The 19,375-nt window shown below is 33.8% G+C and overlaps 1 protein-coding gene across 1 annotated transcript in view; it reads left to right on the top strand.

Moving 5' to 3' along the window:
- The window catches only part of UBA6 (ubiquitin like modifier activating enzyme 6), an 83,628-nt gene that overhangs the window by 25,982 nt on the left and 38,271 nt on the right, over positions 1 to 19,375 (top strand). The window contains exons 5-10 of the mRNA XM_072775225.1: positions 4,467 to 4,561; positions 5,080 to 5,191; positions 11,885 to 11,965; positions 14,969 to 15,091; positions 17,092 to 17,215; positions 18,856 to 18,959. Coding sequence (XP_072631326.1) covers positions 4,467 to 4,561; positions 5,080 to 5,191; positions 11,885 to 11,965; positions 14,969 to 15,091; positions 17,092 to 17,215; positions 18,856 to 18,959 — 639 coding nt within the window. The remainder of the gene's footprint in view (positions 1 to 4,466; positions 4,562 to 5,079; positions 5,192 to 11,884; positions 11,966 to 14,968; positions 15,092 to 17,091; positions 17,216 to 18,855; positions 18,960 to 19,375) is intronic.

The following is a 19,375-nucleotide window of genomic DNA, read 5'->3' as shown; positions in this document are numbered from 1 at the left end:
CTCCTGCTACACAGATAATTTTATGTTTTCTTCTTGGTAGGAAATCTTAATCTATTGCCCTTGTTTTTGTGGTTATTACTAGCTATTAATGATCATTGCCTAGATTCATTATTTCATTAGTGATAATGATATTCCAATTCTGTCATTTCTTTTTGATTTATTAGCTGGAATAGTATTTTAGACCGTTTTCCATTCATCACATATTTGGTTTCACTAAAGTGTAGTTTGTACATGTATAAAAGGCAGGATAAATACTTGATTTTTTTTTTCACCCTTTGTTGACCAGGTTTCAGAATCAGTAGTTTCCTGTCATCCCCCAATAGTGACTAATGAACTTGTGTGGCATGTGTATATACATGAACATCATGATAAACTACTTACGGATTTAAACATACATGATTTGTTTTGATCCAGTATAGTTGTAATTCTTAGTGATGCTTAAATTGTTTCATCTTTCCTTATTGGACTCTTCCGTTCTTGAGTCCTTTTAATACAACCCTAGTAGTCTTTGTCACTGATGGTAAAGTCTCTTCAGTGGACAGAGCTAGAAAATTCATGAATGAACACTGAAATTCCAGGTTTCAAGTTTAGGATGATAGCATGTCTACTTCTTTGATATCATGATTTGTATTTCTATCTCTTCTCTTACTCTAAAGTTTGAGTCTTAATGATATGGACTTAATCATGTATTTGCTTTATCCTATATTATATGATACCTACTTACAACATAATTTCAGCATAACAATTTCAATATTGTTAATATAATTATTGAAAATGCTCTATGATTTTCTTTTTTATACTTAGTCTCTCTCTCTATATATATATATAGAGAGAGAGACTGTCTTTTTTCCAGTGGATAGTCTTTCCTCCTTTATCGAATATTAGTTGACCATAAAGTTCAGGGTCCATTCCTGGGTTCTCTGTTCTGTTCCATTGATCTATGTGTCTGTTTTTGTGCCAGTACCACATATCTTGATGATCACGGCTTTGTACTAAGCTTGAAATCCGACATCGTGTTGCCACTGGCATTGGTTTTCTTTTTCAATATTCCTCTGGCTATTTGGGGTCTTTTCTGATTCCACACAAATCTTAAGATGATTAGTTCCAACTCTGTGAAGAAAGTCCGTGGTATTTTGATAGGGATTGCATTGAGCGTGTAAATTGCCCTGGGCAGCATAGACATTTTCACAATATTAATTCTTCCAATCCATGAGTATGGAATATTTTTCCATCTCTTTGTGTCTTCTTCCTCAATTTCTTTCAGAAGTGTTCTGTAGTTTTTAGGGTACATATCCTTTACCTCTTTGGTTAGATTTATTCCTTAAGTATCTTATGGTTTAGGGTGCAATTGTAAATGTGATTGATTCCTTAATTTCTCTTTCTTCAGTCTCATTGTTAGTGTATAGAAATGCCACTGATTTCTGGGCATTGATTTTGTATCCTGCCACTCTGCCAAATTTCTGTATGAGTTGTAGCAATCTGGGGTGGAGTCTTGTGTTTTCTATGTACAGTATCATGTCCTCTGCGAAGAGGGAGAGTTTGACTTCTTCTTTGCCAGTTTGAATGCTTTTTGTTTCTTTTTGTTGCCTGATTGCTGAAGGCTAAGACTTCTAGTACTATGTTGAATAGCAGTGGTGAGAGTGGACATCCCTGTCGTGTTCCTGATCTTAGGGAAAAGGCTCCCAGTGTTTCCCCATTGAGAATGATATTTGCTGTGGGCTTTTTGTAGATGGCTTTTAAGATGCTGAGGAATGTTCCCTCTATCCCTACACTCTGAAGAGTTTTGATCAGGAATGGATGCTGTATCTTGTCAAATGCTTTCTCTGCATCTATTGAAAGGATCATATGGTTCTTGGGTTCTTGTTTTTCTCTTGTTGATATGATCTATCATGTTGTGTTTTACGAGTGTTGAGCCAACCTTGCATCCCAGGGATAAATCCCACTTGGTCATGGTGAATAATCTTCTAATGTGCTGTTGGATCCTACTGGCTAGTATCTTTTTTTTTTTTTTTTTTTTTATGATAGTCACACACAGAGAGAGAGAGAGAGAGAGGCAGAGACACAGGCAGAGGGAGAAGCAGGCTCCATGCACCGGGAGCCCAACGTGGGATTCGATCCCGGGTCTCCAGGATTGCGCCCTGGGCCAAAGGCAGGCGCCAAACCGCTGTGCCACCCAGGGATCCCTACTGGCTAGTATCTTGTTGAGAGTTTTTGCATCCGTGTTCATCAGGGATGTTGGTCTATAATTCACCCTTTTGGTGGGGTCTTTGTCTGGTTTTGGAAACAAGGTAATGCTGGCCTCACAAAACAAGTTTGGAAGTATTCTGTCCCTTTCTGTCCTTCAGAAAAGCTTTAGTAGAATAGGTTTGGTTTCTTCTTTAAATGTTTGATAGAATTCCCCTGGGAAGCCATCTGGCCCTGGACTTTTGTGTCTTGGGAGGTTTTTGATGACTGCTTCATTTTCCTCCCTGGTTATTGGCCTGTTCAGGTTTTCTATTTCTTCCTGTTACATGTTTGGTAATTTGTGGTTTTCCAGAAATGCATCCATTTCTTCTAGAGTGCCTAATTTGTCGGCATATAGCTGCTCATAATACGTTTTTAAAATCGTTTGTATTTCCTTGGTTTTGGTTGTGATCTCTCCTTTTTCATTTGTGATTTTATTAATTAGAGTCTTTTTTGTTTTTAATAAGGCTGGCTAATGGTTTATCTATCGTATTAATTCCTTCAAAGAACCAACTCCTGGTTTTGTTGATCTGTTCTACAGTTCTTCTGGTCTCTGTTTCGTTGAGCTCTGCTCAAATCTTTATTAACTCTTTTTCTGCTTGGTGTAGGTTTTACTTCCTGTTCTTTCTTCAGTTCCTTTAGGTGTGACGTTAGCTTATGTGTTTGAGTTTTTTCTAGTTTTTTTGAGGGAGGCTTGTCTTGCGATATATTTCCCTCTTAGGACTGCTTTACTGTATCCCAAAGATATTGAATGATTGTATCTTGATTTTCATTAGTTTCCATGAATCTTTTTACTTCTTCTCTAATTTCCTGGTTGACCTATTCCTCTTTAGTAGTATGCTCTTTAATCTCCATGTTTTTAAGTTTCTTCTAAATTTCTTCTTGTGATTGAGTTCTAGTTTCAAAGCATTGTGGCCTGAAAATATGCAGGGGACAATCCCAATCTTTTGGTATCGGTTGAGACCTGATTTGTGACCCAGTATGTGGTTTATTCTGGAGAAAGTTCCATGTGCACTTGAGAAGAATGGATATTCAGTTGCATTTGGATGGAGAGTTCTGTATATATCTGTGAAATCTATTTGGTCCAGTGTATCATTTAAGGCCCTTGTTTCTTTTGTGATGTTCTGTTTAAAAGATTTGTCATTTGCTGAAAGTGCCGTGTTGAAGTCTCTACTATTAGGGTATTATTATCTAAGTTAATCTCTCTACTTTGGTTATTAATTGATTGATATACTTGGCAGCTCCCACATATGGGTAGGTATATACATATTTATCCCCACATACCTTTCTTAGATAAAGTGCCATATTTGCCTCCATTTTCTCCTTATCAGTTAACAACATATCCTGGGATTACTTCATAATGTTAAATATATATATTTCATCCTTTTTTTGTCCTACGTGGGTATACATTGTATGGATATATTATATATTGTTAGATCCAGTTCTTTATTGGTAGATATTTTTTGTTACCTTCCGTCTTTTTCTGTTACAAATAGTGCTAAGTTAATACTCCTGTACGTGAGTCTTTTTGTATCTTTCCCACTGTGTCTTTGTGATAAATTCTTATAAGCGGGATTGCTGTGTCAAAGGATAAAAGTACACGTTTTGCTAGAGATACCAAATTCTTTTCCACTAAGGTCATGCTAGTTTACATACCTATCAATAATATAAGAATACCTGATTCACCTCACTCACCAATAGAGTGTATTGCCAAACTTTTGGATTTAAGCCATTCTGATGAATGAGAAAAGGTATTTCATTCTTGAACAGGATTGACTTTAAAGTACTTTAAAGTACTCAAGCAGGTTCAAAAAAAATAATGCATTTCTTTTTCAGTATACTGCATGTTTTTCATATACCTCGCTCCTTTCTCTGTTACAAGTTAAAAATGTTCTTTCCAGTTATTTGATTATCTTTCTTACTTTGAGCATGGAACATTTGAAAATAATTGTTCACATGAATTCTTTTGATTTTTGTATTTTGATTAGTATAACATACTACTTTCCTAAATTAAAATTCTCTTATGGTTTAAAGTAGTTTTTCCGTTAATTTTCCTGGGTTTACAGATGAATATGGTCACACCCTTTGTGAATGAATTCAACTTTATATCCTTCTCAATTCTTAAGCTTTTAATTACTTTCTAGTATCTGATTACACTGGATAATTCTAATTCAGCATAAATAGTATTAAAGATATAGCTATCTTATTCCTGAATATAACAGAGATTTTTCTCTTTTTCAAAGGCACTTACCATTCATGATACAGAAAAATGCCAAACATGGGATCTAGGAACCAACTTCTTTCTCTGTGAAGATGATGTTGTTAATAGGAGAAACAGGTGCAGATAAGATATTTTGATGTATTATTGTAGAATTTTTTTTTTACTCTTGCAATTACTTAGAATATTTTCTGTGTCTAGAACTCCAGTTCATTCATAGTTGTTTGACTTATCACCATAAATTCACATCACCATAGACAAATAAGTGTTAACATACACTGATTTAGTTATTTATATTTGTGAAATTTTTAATATGTTGATATTGCTACCTAGAAATGAATGTAAGATTATTAAAAGTCTTTTTTATTGCTGAATTATTAAAAGACTTACTGAGTTTGGAACCATAGGGGTATGCTTTGAGATTACATGGCTTATGATGGAACATGACAGTATGCTACATCTCAACATTGTATAGTTATCTGTATAGATAAGTAAGTCTTCTTTCTATCTCTATATTAAGTTTCCATTGAAATTTTCTAGCATTCATGCTTCTCTGATATCGTCAAAGTGTCCAAATATGAGGGATTGGGAGTATTGAATGGAAGAATAATAAAAGTCCTTTTTTTTTTGCTTTTTAGGGCTGAAGCTGTACTTCAACATATTGCAGAACTAAATCCATATGTTCATGTCACATCATCCTCTGTTCTTTTAAATGAAACCACAGATCTCTCCTTCTTAGATAAATACCAGGTTGGTACTCTATTTTATATTAGATATTGTTGACAAATTATAAGGCAGATTGTTAGGTATATTGTAGTATAATTAATTAAACCTAGTGTGTTTAGCAGAAGAAAAACTTCTAGGTTAAAAGACTTCCTTTAAAATAATACCTTTCCAATGCTTCATTTTAGGGAAAGGACTTGAGAACTGACAAAGTCAGCTTCTTTCAGAACAGTGAAAAACTCTGGTTTCTAGCATGTATTTCTTTCTCCTATATCTGTATGTCAGTTGGAGTTTAGCTGTTCTAGGCTGAACTCAAATTGCAAAGTCTGTTTTGTCACCTGTCTCTCTTGGGACCAGGAGGCTACCTAGGACATGGTATTGTGGCAATAAAAGAAATACAAAAAGGCAAGTCCAGCTATCTAAAGCACATTGCAAGGTTCCATTCATTTTACTTCTGTTAATACTTCACTGGCCAAAGTAAGTCACATGGTCAAGCCCAAAGTGGAGAAACAGGGAAGTACACTCTGCTCTTCTTAAGGCCATGGGCAAAGGATCATGTATAATCAATTACAGAGGAATAAAAAAATGCAGACAATATTCAGTCTACTTTAGTTAAGGTTAACTAAAGTTAACCTTAAATAATAACAATTCTCAACACCTTAAGTGTTAAAAAGTGATTAGGTTGACCCTGATTTTCTCTGTGATTAAATTATGATGTTGCCCATTTAGGGAGAAGCACTCCCTTGTTTTACTGCTACTCAATATATATATTTTTTTTCGAAGTTTTGACACTGTATTGCCATATGTGTGTGAGTTTTTCCTCCCAACCAGGCAGTTCTCCGATTCCATGGACACCTAGTTCAGTGTCCTACAGTTCAGTTCAGTTTTGACACTCTACCTGGAGAAGATAGCTTCAGATCCCACACATTAAGGGTTCATTCCCACAAAAGCCTCTTTGCTCCCTTTCTGACATCAATCACAAGCCCAGGTTGTTACCCTGTGCTTCCAAGGACTGGCTATAAATTGGAGGTTCCCACGTATTCCTCCTAGGGTCCAATTAATTTCCCAGAGCAGCTCACAGAATGCAGGAAAACAGTTTACTTACTAGATTGGCTTATTATAAAAGCTATAACTCAGGAACAGTCAGATGAAGAGATACATAAAGCAATGTATGCAGAAAGCGGCACACAGCTTCCATGCCTTCTCCAAGAATGCCACCTTCCTGGCACCTCCATGAATCTGGAAGCTCCCTGAGCCCTTAGTTCAGGGATTTTTATGAAGGCTTCATTATGGAAGCACAAATGATTAAATAATTGATTTTTAGTGATTAAGAAAATCTCTAGCACCTGTCTCCTCCCTTGAGGTCTGAGATACAGGGCTGGAAGTTCTGACCTTCAGATCACAAATTTGGTTCCCCTGACAATCAGCCCCTCTCTTTAGTGGGCTTCTAAAAGTCATTTCATTAATCTAAACTGAGGTGTAGCTGAAAGGGGCTTGTTATGAATAACAAAAGATGTTATTTCACCTTTATCGCTCTGGAGCTATTTCAGGACTTGGAACAAAACTAAATACTATAACAAAAGATGCCTCTGTAGCTCTTATATGGGAAATTATAAGAGTTTAGGATCTATACGCCAGGAACCTTGGATAATGACCAAAAGGTGTATTTAATATTATAATTATAATAATATCACACCAATTTAAAAGCCAGTGTAGACTTCCACTCTGGACTAGATAACTTGAAATCAGTCTTCTACAAAGATGTGTAATAGACTTCCTAAATAGAATTGTTCAACAGAGTTCCTTTTAGTTTTTCAGTTTTTTATTAAAATATAATTAATGTAGTGTTCTATTAGTTTCAGGTATACAGCATAATAATTCAATAATTCTATGCATTACTCATTGTATGCCATGATATATGTAGTCACCATCTGTCACCAAACAATGGTTTTACAATATTAACTATATTCCCAGTGCCATACTTTTCATCTTTGTGACTTATTTTATAACTGGAAGTTTGTACCTCATAATTCTCTTTACCTATTTCACCAATCCATCTATCCATCTCCACTCTAGCAACTATTATTTTGTTCTTTCTATTTAAAAGTCTGGTTTTTTGTTTGTTTCTTTATTCATTTCTTTAATTTTTTTAGATTTCACAGGCAAGGGAGATAATATAGTATTTGTCTTTGACTTATTTCATTTAGCATAATACTGTGTAGGTGCATCCATGTTGTTATAAGTGGCAAGATCTTATTCTTTTTTATACCTGAGTAATATTCCACTATATGTTTTCCTCAGTATGCATCTTCCAGTTTGCATTCCCTCCAACAACACAAGACGATTTCTTTTGTTCCACATTCTCACCAATACTTGACATTTCTTACCTTTTTGATTCTAGCCATTGTGATATACATGAGGTGATACTTCATTGTGGGTTGTTTTTTGCATTTCCCTGATGAGAAATGTTGAACATCTTTTCATGTGTCTGTTAGGCATCTGTATGTCTTTGGAAAATGTCTATTCAGGTCCTCTGTTCAATTTTTTTAATTCATATTGTTTGGGATTTTGATGTTGTGTAAGCTCTTTATATACTTTGCATATTAACCCCTTATCAGATATGTCATTTGCAAATATCTCTCCTTTTTAGTAGGCTGTCTTTTCATTTTGTTGATGGTTTCCTTCACTGTGCAAAAGCTTTTTATTTTGTTATAGTCCCAATGGTTTATTTATGCTTTTATTTCCCTTGCCCAAGGTGACATATCTAGAAAAATGCTGTGGTTGGTGTCAAAAAGATTACCACTTAAATTCCCTTTTTTTTTTTTTTCTAAGATTTTATTTATTGATTTGAAAGACAGAGGAAGAGAGGGAGAAAAAGCACGCACAGAGGAAGGAGAAACAGACTCCCTCCTGTGCAGGGAGCTTGATGCAGAATTCCATCCCAGGACCTTGAGATCATAACCTGAGCCAAAGGCAGATGCTTAGCTGGCTGAGCTACCTAGGCACGTCTACTTTGGTTTTCCTTTAGGAGTTTTGTGGTTTCAGGTCTTACATTTAGATTCTTATCCATTTTGAGTTCATTTTTGTGTTTGGTGTAAGAAAGTGGTCCATTCTGATTCTTTTGCATGTAGCTGTGCCAGTTTTCCCAGCACCATTTGTGGAAAACTACCTTTTCCCTACTGTCTATCCTTGTATCCTTTGTTACAGATTAATTGAACATTTTTTTTTAATTTTTATTTATTTATGATAGTCACAGAGAGAGAGAGGCAGAGACATAGGCAGAGGGAGAAGCAGGCTCCATGCACCAGGAGCCCAACGTGGGATTCGATCCCGGTTCTCCAGGATCGCGCCCTGGGCCAAAGGCAGGCGCTAAACCGCTGCGCCACTCAGGGATCCCGATTAATTGAACATTTAAGCTGGGTTCATCTCTGGGCTCTGTATTCTATTCTCTTGATCTGTATGTCTCTTTTTGTGCCAGTACCATAGTGTTTTGATTACTACAGCTTTGTAGTCTATCTTGAAATCTGGGATTGTGACAGCTCTGTTCCTCTTTCTCAAGATTGCTTTGGCTGTTAAGGGTCTTTTGTGGTTCCATAGTGTTTTTTAGTATTTTTTTGTATAATTTGTTGTAGTTCTCTGAAAAATACTGTTGGTATTTTAATAGAGATTGCATTATATTTGTAGGTTGCTTTGGATAGTATGGACTTCTTAACGTTATTAATTCTTCCAATCCATGAGCATGGAATATCTTTCCATTCATTGTATTGTGTCTTTAATTTCTTTCTTCATTGTTTCATAGTTTTCAGAGTAAAGGTCTTTTACTTCTTTGGTTAATTTTATTTTTAGGTATTTTGGTTTTTTAGTAGAGTTGTAAATGGGATTGTTTTCTTAATTTCTGTTTCTGCTACTTTATATTGGTATATAAAAAGATTTCTGTATATTAATTTTGTAAACTGATTTTAGTAAATTCATTTATCAGTTCTAATAGTTTTTTGGTGGAGTCTTTAGGGTTTTCTGTGCATAGTATCATGCCATCTGCAAATAGTGACAGCTTTACTTCTTTCTTACCAGTTTGGCCACCTTTTATTTCTTTTTCTTGTCTGATTGCCACAGCTAAGACTTCCAGTACTATGTTGAATAAAAGTAGCCTTTATAAATAAATGAATTAAGTAAGTTAAATAAGTAAGTATCTTAGCTCAAAATAATGTAAGGGAAGTGCTCAGAGACCAAAAATGAATGGGTAGCTAAAAGAAACCTGTGAACTGCTTATTGGCTATGGTCACTTTCAGTCAGGGGTTGCTGGTTTCAATAACCACATTATTGAGAATTAGTGGTAACATAGAAACAGAAGATACAAAATAGGTTTACGTGAGATAGAGAAATGGTTTTGAGACCTACCCCTCTTTGTAAAGTTAGAACCTGAGAGGGCTATATGCTCAATGAAAGTGTGGATGAAAACAATCTTTGCCCATCAGAACAAGAAGATTGCCTGTTTTCTCTTGAGCTCTGGATTACAATATAATGATCTTCTCTGGGAATTCACAACCATATGCCTGTACTCACCTGAGTTTGAATGTAAACTTTATAATTCTTTGTAATCTAAAATTTTCCAAGCTGAGAAATAAGAACTAGTATTAAGCTGGTAATACCCTGGAATGCCAGAAATAAATAAAACTAAACAAATGTAATAATCTACCTTCAACTAAGCCATAGTATATTCCAGTATATAAGGCCCCTTTGAAGATGAGTTCATGATATAACCTGCTGTTTTATAGCAAGCAATAAACAGGCATGCTTTTTGTTCCAGGGGGAATTATTACTTTATTCCTCAGGCTTGCACAAATCAGATATAATCCTGAGAGATGCCCCAAGAATGGCCAAGAGCCTTGATTCATTGCATATCCAGTGGATACATGTATAAAAAGTAAGAGACCCATGGAGGAGAAATACCTCTCTGCAGGAAGCACACCATATTCTGAGCTAGATAAATAGGAATAAATCCACACCTGGATATGTGTAATGAAAGTGAGTTATCCGATTCATGGAAACTAGTTAGCCTCAAGAAAAAGTCTATTGGGATCCCTGGGTGGCGCAGCGGTTTGGCGCCTGCCTTTGGCCCAGGGCGCGATCCTGGAGAACTGGGATCGAATCCCACATCGGGCTCCCGGTGCACGGAGCCTGCTTCTCCCTCTGCCTGTGTCTCTGCCTCTCTCTCTCTCACTGTGTGCCTATCATAAAAAATAAAAAAAAATTAAAAAAAAAATTAAAAAAAAAAAAAGAAAAAGTCTATTGACAGACAAGTGGATAAAGAAGATGTGGTGTGTATATATGTATAGATGTACATATATATAGGTATGTGTGTGTGTGTGTGTGTGTGTATACACACACAATGGAATACTACTCAGCCATCAAAAAATCTTTTGCAGCAACATGGATGGAACTACAGGGTATTATGCTAAGTGAAATAAGTCAATCAGAGAAAGACAATTATCATATGATCTCACTCATGTAAAATTTAAAAAACAAAACAAAGATCATAGGGAAAGAGACAAAAAAATAAAACAAGATGAAATCAGAGAGGGCGACACACCATAAAAGACTCTTAATCATAGGAAATGAAGTGAGGGTTGCTGGAGGGGAGGGGAGTGAGGGAGGGGTAACTGGGTTGATGGACATTAAGGAGGGCACATGGTATAATGAGTACTGGGTATTATATAAGACTGATGAATCAATGATCTCTATCTCTGAAACTAATAATACATTATATGTTAATTGAATTTTAAGAAATAAAAATTTAAAAAAATCTGGACTGAGAATCTAGTTCTGTCACTTGATAGATGAATAACCTTGGAAAAATTCTTGACCTATTTGAGTCTACATTACTTAAGATAAAATTTGATTATAAAAACTCTAATTACCTCACAGGGTGATGATAAGAAATCAAGCAGTAAAACTTATAATTTGCTATTTTAAATAACAGAACTTGGTGGTTTCACTAATGATACTGTCCTAAAGCAAAAGTCATTATATTATGAATCTGTTGAATATCTGAAGTAAAAGTAAGCTAAGTCCACTAATGTAATAAGTAATCAAAACTGTATGATACTGGCACAAAAATAAAAACATAGATCAATGGAACAGGATAGAAAACCCAGAAATGAACTCACAATTATATGGTTAGTTAATCTTTAACAAAGGAGAAGAGAATATACAGTGGGGGAAAAAGTCTGTTCACCAGTGGTGTTGGGAAGCCTGGACAGCGACATGCAAAAGAATGAAACTAGACTACTTTCTTACACCAAACAAAAATAAATTCAAAAGGGATAAAAGACCCAATAATGAGACTTGAAACCAGTAAGTTCTAGAAGAGAGTACAGGCAGTAATGTCTCTGACATTAGCCATAGGAACATTTTTCTAAATATATCTTCTGAGGCAAAGAATATAAAAACAAACATAAACTATTGGAACTACAACAAAATAAAAAGCTCCTGCATGGTAAAGGAAATAACAAAACTAAAAAGCAACTAATATAATATGTTATTTTTCCTTTTGCTATTCCATAACTCTGAAGGTTTTAATCTTAGAATAGAATACAATAGGATACTATTCTTTCATAAAGAAAACAATATGTTTTTAGCATAATGCAAACTGAAATGCTTTTGATTTAGAAGTATATTTTACCAAACTAATTGTTTATCTTCTTATATTCTTCTTAATAGTGTGTAGTATTGACTGAGATCAAACTTCCATTGCAGAAGAAGATCAATAACTTTTGCCATTCTCAGTGCCCTCCAATTAAGGTAATAGTGTCATTTAATAATGACTTGTAGTTAAGCAAAGAAAGAACACTTTGTTAGAATTTGTAGCTTTTCAGTGGGTTATTTAAGAAGTCTTTTTACATAAGGACAATCACAGTAGTATTTTCCTCTTTAATTTTGGCATCATATTCATTTCCTATTTTTAAAACCAGGATCTAAATTTGACTTATAGAAAATTGCTAAAAGGAAGAATTAAGGTTACGAATGGAAGAGATAGTAAATATTGAATTCATCATCTAAGTTTAAATATGGCATCATAGTGGTTTTCAAGAGGTTCATTGGTTCTTGTAACATATTCATTGAGCATGTGCTACAGATAGAGTTGTAGGCCTTAGGAATACATTAGTGAATAGGACATAAAATTTTTCCTACTCTAGAAAATTGCCATCCAGTAAGGAAAATACATAATAAAAAAGCAGATAAATAGATAGTTTCAGGTCCTATGAATAAAAACCTAGATAAAGAGTATAATGTCCGAAAAAAAAAAAAAAAAAAGAGTATAATGTCTGCATGATGTTGGGATGGGGACCAGTGCTGGTTCTCTGAAATTGAAGGTCAGGGAACTCCTGTCTGAGGAGATGACATCTGAGTAGAACCCTGAATAATGATAAGGAGCCAGCTATGGAAAATGTCGGCAAGAACATTCAAAACATGAAGAATAGCAAGTATAAAGACTTGCAAGTGTAAAAATTTGCTTAATGTGTTTAGGGAACAATGAGAAGCAAGCAAGACCAGAATGGAGTTTGGGTAAAGAAGAGAGAGAAGTAGGAGTACAAGTTACCAGACAATTAGGTTCAGAGAAGTAATTAGAGGACCATAATTTAGATAACTTTGAGGATAGCTGAGTTGTTTTGTTTTTTTTTTAAGATTTTATTTATTTATTCATGAGAGACACAGATAGAGAGAGGCAGAGACACAGGCAGAGGGAGAACCAGGCTCCATGCAGGGTGCCTGACATAGGACTTGATCCCAGGTCTCCACGATCACGCCCTGGGCTGAAGGCGGCACTCAACTGCTGAGCCACCCAGAATGCCCCAAGGATAGCTGAGTTTTAAGCCCATGAGTTTTGACCTGATTTATATTTTTAAAAAATCACTCATAATGTGCTGTATAGAAAATAGTCTAGAGCAAAAGTTTTCAAAGTATGGCCCATGGATACTGAAAATTCTTGAGATCTTTTCATGGGGTCTCCAAAATGAAACTATTTTCATAATAATATTAAAATGCTACTTGTTTTTTCTCTCTGATTCTCTTACGGGGCACAGTGGAATTTTCAGTCTAGATGATGTGTAGTGACATTATTGTTTTGACAGCTAATGGTATATATGTGTATATTCTTATATTTTAAATGTGTCTCGGTTTTAATTTCTAATATAGTAGTTATAACCCAGATAAATAAAAGCTCTTTCAGTCCTCAGTAATTCTTAAGAACATGAAGGAATCACGAAACCAAAGAGAAAGAGAGCTGTTGAGTTAAGAGTAGAGACAACTAGACCAGTTGGAGGATAATGCAGTAGTCCAGATGAGAGATGCTGGTGCCTTACTCAAAGAGAGGTAGAAATAGATTGTAAGAAATCATTGAATTTTAGATATGAGAATCGAATGAATACGAGTTGTGAGGGAAAGAATGATCAAAAATGACTTAAAGATTTTTCTGGAGTAATTGAGTCGTGGTGACTGACATTTGGAAGACCAGAAATAGGTTTAATTCGGAAAAAATCATTTTTCCTGCTCAGCTACATACATATTACCAGCTCCACCTCCTTTATGGGGTTATTTGTTCCTTTGGAAAAAAACTATTTGTTCCTTTGAGATAGGCACTAAGCCAACGGTCATACTCTATTAAATAGATGTGCTAAAAGTTTTTGGATTGTAGTGTTTATATAACATTTACATTCTGTAGAACATTTCTGCTGTGGTTCACAATTTAAATTAAACAAATGAATAAGATATAGGATAAACTTAGGATAGGGCACAGAAGTTTTACAAAATAATTACACTGAGTTATTGAACTAGTCTTTGTTTATATAATTGATAATACTTAGTCCTACTTGAAAGTTGTTTTCAAAAGAAATTGTCCTCAAGTTTGCAGCTTTTAAACTTAAAGTTTCTAAATTTCTGCTCAGTTTTGGCTCATAAAAAATGCTGTGTGTACCTATTTTGAGAGTAAAGGCGGTGCATGATCCAGTATGAGGTAATCTTCTGTTAACTCTTTCACTACCTTATGTAATTAAGGTGGCATAAATTACTTTAATGGGCTACATTTTTATATCCAAATATGAATAAACTTTAGTTTTTGTTAAAAAATCACTTTATACAGGATCATATGTGTTATGGAATAAGAATTTTTCCTTTTATTGTTAACTCTCAAAATAACTTTGAGCACAGTTTCTTTGCAGATTCTTAGAGTGGAGAGAGTATATGTGTTATAAAAGTCACTTTTAATAGAGCAATGATTAATGATTGTGTTCAAGAGTCTAATTTTTACCTCTCTTGACTTTGATGTATACTGACAGCTCCTCAGCCTCAGTTTGTTGCCTCGATTTTCAGCTTTTAGCACTGTTCTATTTTTCCATTAACTCTACTTTTAACAAATGGACACTCTTTTTTCATTTCCTCAAATGAAAAATAAAAATTCGCTGCTAAGACCATTGAACCAAGATGTTTCTTAAATACTTTTTTCTTAAATACTTTGCTTGATTTTTTAAGGCAAGGAAAGAATTTTTGTTATTTAAAAATCAGAGAATGTGTAATGATGATGTGCTGCATCTTCTAATTGTATAACACTAGACATCCAGTCCCAAATACCAGTATCCTGATTCCTGAACCAATTTACAGACAAATAATGTATTCTATTTGTGATCACTTTATATCCGAAAAGATAATCTTAACTATAAATAAAGTTGTCGTGAAAAGGTTTAAAATAGTAGACATGCGGGTTTTTTCTTTATGTGAATAGATAAACTTGTTTTTATCATTTCATAGTTCATCAGCACAGATATACATGGAATTTGGTCACGATTGTTTTGTGATTTTGGTGATGAATTTGAAGTTTCGGATACAACAGGAGAAGAGCCAAAAGAAATTTTCATTTCAAATATAACACAAGTATGGTTGTATATATTTATTATTATATATGTATATGGTTGATTTTTTTTTAGATTGATGTGAATACAATTTTTTAAAAGGTGATATTAGCAAAATACTATAACATGCAATATTTTTCATTTGTTTTATGGTATTTTAAGGTAATTTATAAAAGAATATGTGTTAATTTCTTGATTGCATTATATTAAAACCAAATTTAAGATTTAAGTTAGGATATTAACAGAATATCTGGATTCCTTCTAACATTATTTAATAATCAATACATCAACATTTACTTATGTCATAAATTTTAACTTTAATTTGTTTATGTTGTGCTCCTATTGGACATGAAGTGTGATTCAGTGTTTACTGAACTGTGTTTATTGTGTCAGATCACGGAAGTACTAAGTATGTTATAAGCCACCTGGCCCAACAATGGACTAATAGGAAGATGCATGATTAAGTTATAGGCAAACGCTTTTCTAAAATTTGTTATATTTCTAGAATATTTGGAGGAGGAAAAAAAGTATAAAAATTACCCTTGAGATCAGAAAGTATGAACTTTCTAACCATGTTTTCTTCATATAAGCTTAAGGTATTTATTCCATAAAAGAATTGGAGAAATCATCGTGATCAATTTTTGCCACTTGTTTTTTAGTCTAAATCATTACATTTACTTGCATTCTTTCTAATCAGTTTACATTGAAGCTCAAAAGATGCTAAATAAAAGGGAATGATAATATACCTTGACCTAATAGTATTTGTGCCTCTGTCTTTATGGTTGATTTTAATACAGCCATGTAATGTTGCCTTTTCACCCCTTTTTAAGAAAAATGCATTTAAAAAATCATTCTGTGTATCTCTGCTTATGGAATGACTTATTATTCAGCCTTTAACCTTTGTACTTGTGTTTAGTTTGTCCCTGAGAATACCATACAGTTAGAATAGGCTCTAGGATATAGTATGGATTCTTGTATTGCATTGGTATTTTCTTTTATCGAATAGTGTGCAAAGTATGAAGGTTATCCATAAAGAATTACAAAATACAGTAAGTGTTCCTATTTAACTTAATCTGCAATTTATTCTTTTTTTTTTTAAGATTTTATTTATTTATTCATGAGAGACACACAGAGAGAGGCAGAGACATAGGCAGAGAGAGAAACAGGCTCCATGCAGGAAGCCTGATGTGGGACTCCATCCCAGAACTCTGGGATCATACCCCGAGCCAAAGGCAGACACTCAACCTCTGAGCCACTCAGGCGTCCCTATTCCTCCTTTTTTAATAAAATCCTTACAAATTTTATTCTTCTTGAAATATTAGTAAACCCCCACTAGGTTAATTTTATCTATATGTTTATGATCATAATTTATTTCTTATCCAAATTATTAAGCCACAGCAAAATTTTTAGAATCTTTATAATTATGAAACAGAGAATGACAATTTTAGATTTTATGTAGATTAAATAAATATTACCTTATTCAAGCAGTGTTTTGGATTATATACAGTTAGGAAATTTCTGGGCCTTTGACCTATCTCATCCATCCTATTTGCTAAAATAAGCCAATTTCTTCTTTTTCTGTCCTGGTAAGCTGGGCTACACAATATTTTCCTTTATAGTGTTGCAAGCTTTAAATTACCAGTTTTCTGACTTTAAGTCTCTCTCCTCTCTTATATTTCTTTGATCTTCAAAGTTAGACTCCTCTTTTTTGCAGAGTTTTTGATAACGTGACTTTAAAACTTATAAAAGACATTAAAGGTTATTAAATATAAGTCACAAAAATCTTTGTGAAATATTTGAACTCCAATGTAGAAGCTCTCTTAAACATAAAAATTATATTTTAAACATTCATAATAAAATAAGTTGATCATTAGTTTGCAGTAATCTTAAAAGGCTTGCTTTTACTAAGAAAGGAAAGAAAAATCTTAGTTTGATTGTTTCAAGAATGTTATGATAAAATGGTCCCTTTTGTGTAAGATTTGAAATTTGTACAAAAAAAGGTATACGTGAACTTGTTTTTAGGCTAATCCTGGCATTGTTACCTGCCTTGAAAATCATCCTCACAAGCTTGAGACAGGGCAGTTTTTAACATTTCGAGAAGTTAATGGAATGACAGGCTTAAATGGATCTACACAACAAATAACCGGTAAGTTCATGTGTTTTATTCATTTATGCTTATTTTTCAAAACTTTAATAGTTCAGACAGTCTACTCAATGTTGAAAATACAACATCAACTCGGACAAATGTGATCTAGTTCTTGGCCTCAAAACATTCAATCCAAGTGAGGAGATGTTAACATTAAGCAGTGATGGTATATATAGAGAGTACAGGCATTCTGTGAACTCTAAATATAGCAAGGAAATCTACCGGGTCTTGGACCAGCAGAAATAGGGACAGAGTATCTTGATTAAAATTGCATGGACTTAGGAAGGTGGTGTAAAGAATATTCTGTGCAGAGACAATAAAAGGCAAACAATTCAAGAGATTAAAAGATACAGTATGGCAGGACTGGCGGTGGGAGTTGAGATAGCAAAAGTCTTAAGGCATTTAAGAGGAAATTTCATAATTTTATTAGTAGGTAAGCAAAGATTCTAACATGGGCCACTTATTTATTCATTTAGGGAATTCAAGGAAGCTAGAAAGTTTTAGAAGATAATGAGGACAGTTTAGGCTCAATGAGTAGGGTGGCAATGAACTTTTCAAGTGGAGACATGTTTTTGCTCATGGTTTGGATAAAAGGAATGAATGAATGTTATTGCAGGCAAGTTTGTGGGTTTGTTGGCAAAAAGTTGAAAGAATTTGCTTTTTTTAATAGACTGAGATCATTTCCCATAGGAGAGGAAAGGTGCCAAGGTCAGAGATTGAGGAGAGTAAACATTTTTTAAAATAGATTATCAGACTTCATTTAGTGCCCATTTGAAGTTGAAGATAGTGAATTTTTAGCAGTTAAACTGCATAGTTTGTGATTTTCCTACAGCCATGTTTAGAAGAGTTAAAGATACTGCTAAACATCTTGTAACTCAAAGATAGAATATTTACACCTGTTAGCTAAGAACAATTCAGGTTTTTTTTTAGGATATTTGAAAGTCTATATAATTACTGTATAGACCAATAAGTGGATTATCGTCTTTTCTTGTAATGACTGCAGAATGGATCCTTAGGAGAGAAGAGAATCAGTCCCTATTTTGAACTCTTTATAGTAAAACAATTTTGGATCTACAGTTAATGAAGCATCTTTGGTAACAAAATTGCTGGATTTTGTTTCCCAGACTATATATAGATATGCAAAATACAGGTTAGGTCATTGACATTAAAGAATTTTTATCTGTTTTTACAAAAATTGACTCAAGTAACCATTTAGGTTTATTGTTATTTTGGGGTCTGTGCAATGCAGGATTGTGATGGTTCAGAGTCTTGAGGAAGGCTACATGTGAAATGTTCCATTTGTCTGCCTATCTATTCATTAGCCAGTACCATACTATATTTTAGTATTAATTGTATATAATTAGTATCAATATTACTTATTGATGTTTCATAAAACACCTCTCATTACTATTATCCCCCTCTGAGTTTTCTTGGTTATTTTTAAGTCATTAAGTTCACACTGGAAAAATAGTCTGTCCAGTTTTCAATACTTCCTGTCCCCTTTATTTATAAAATTAGAAGATCCCATTATAAATATATTTTTAAATTTTTATAAATTAGTAAAAATTAATATCTTTGTCATGATAATCTTTGAATTTAAATATCTATATCAGTATATAATTTTCTTATTTTTCTTTTAGTGGTATCACCATTTTCTTTTAGCATTGGTGATACTACAGAACTGGAACCTTATTTACATGGAGGCATAGCTGTCCAAGTTAAGACTCCTAAAACATTTTGCTTTGTAAGTATTTTTTTTTATTTAAATGTATTTCTTCGCAGAAGAATGACAGAAAAGAAAAAAGTAATAGAAAAATCAGTTAACCAGTTGACTTAGGAGTTGAACAGATTTTTGGTTTGTAATTTATACCCACTTTGAGGAAAATGGGATTAATTTAAGGAAATAAATTTATAAAAAAAATTTATGGCTAGAATACCAGTGCATATGATTGAGGTATATAAGTTACCTTAGAGGAACTATACTTTGATGAATCACAAAGAATTGATCATACTTCTTACTCCCTAAGACAAAAGATAAAGCTAATATGTATTTGAAAGATTTAACAAGCATTGAAACAGTTATTACATTTTAAAAGGAAAAGGAAAAGGAATATTTATTTTATTTATCATACTTTTCAGTTCAGGTTTTTACATTTTAAT

Source organism: Canis lupus, chromosome 14 (assembly GCF_048164855.1).
Source record: "Canis lupus baileyi chromosome 14, mCanLup2.hap1, whole genome shotgun sequence".
Taxonomy (NCBI): Eukaryota; Metazoa; Chordata; class Mammalia; order Carnivora; family Canidae; genus Canis; species Canis lupus.
This window is presented reverse-complemented; position numbering and strand designations above follow the sequence as displayed.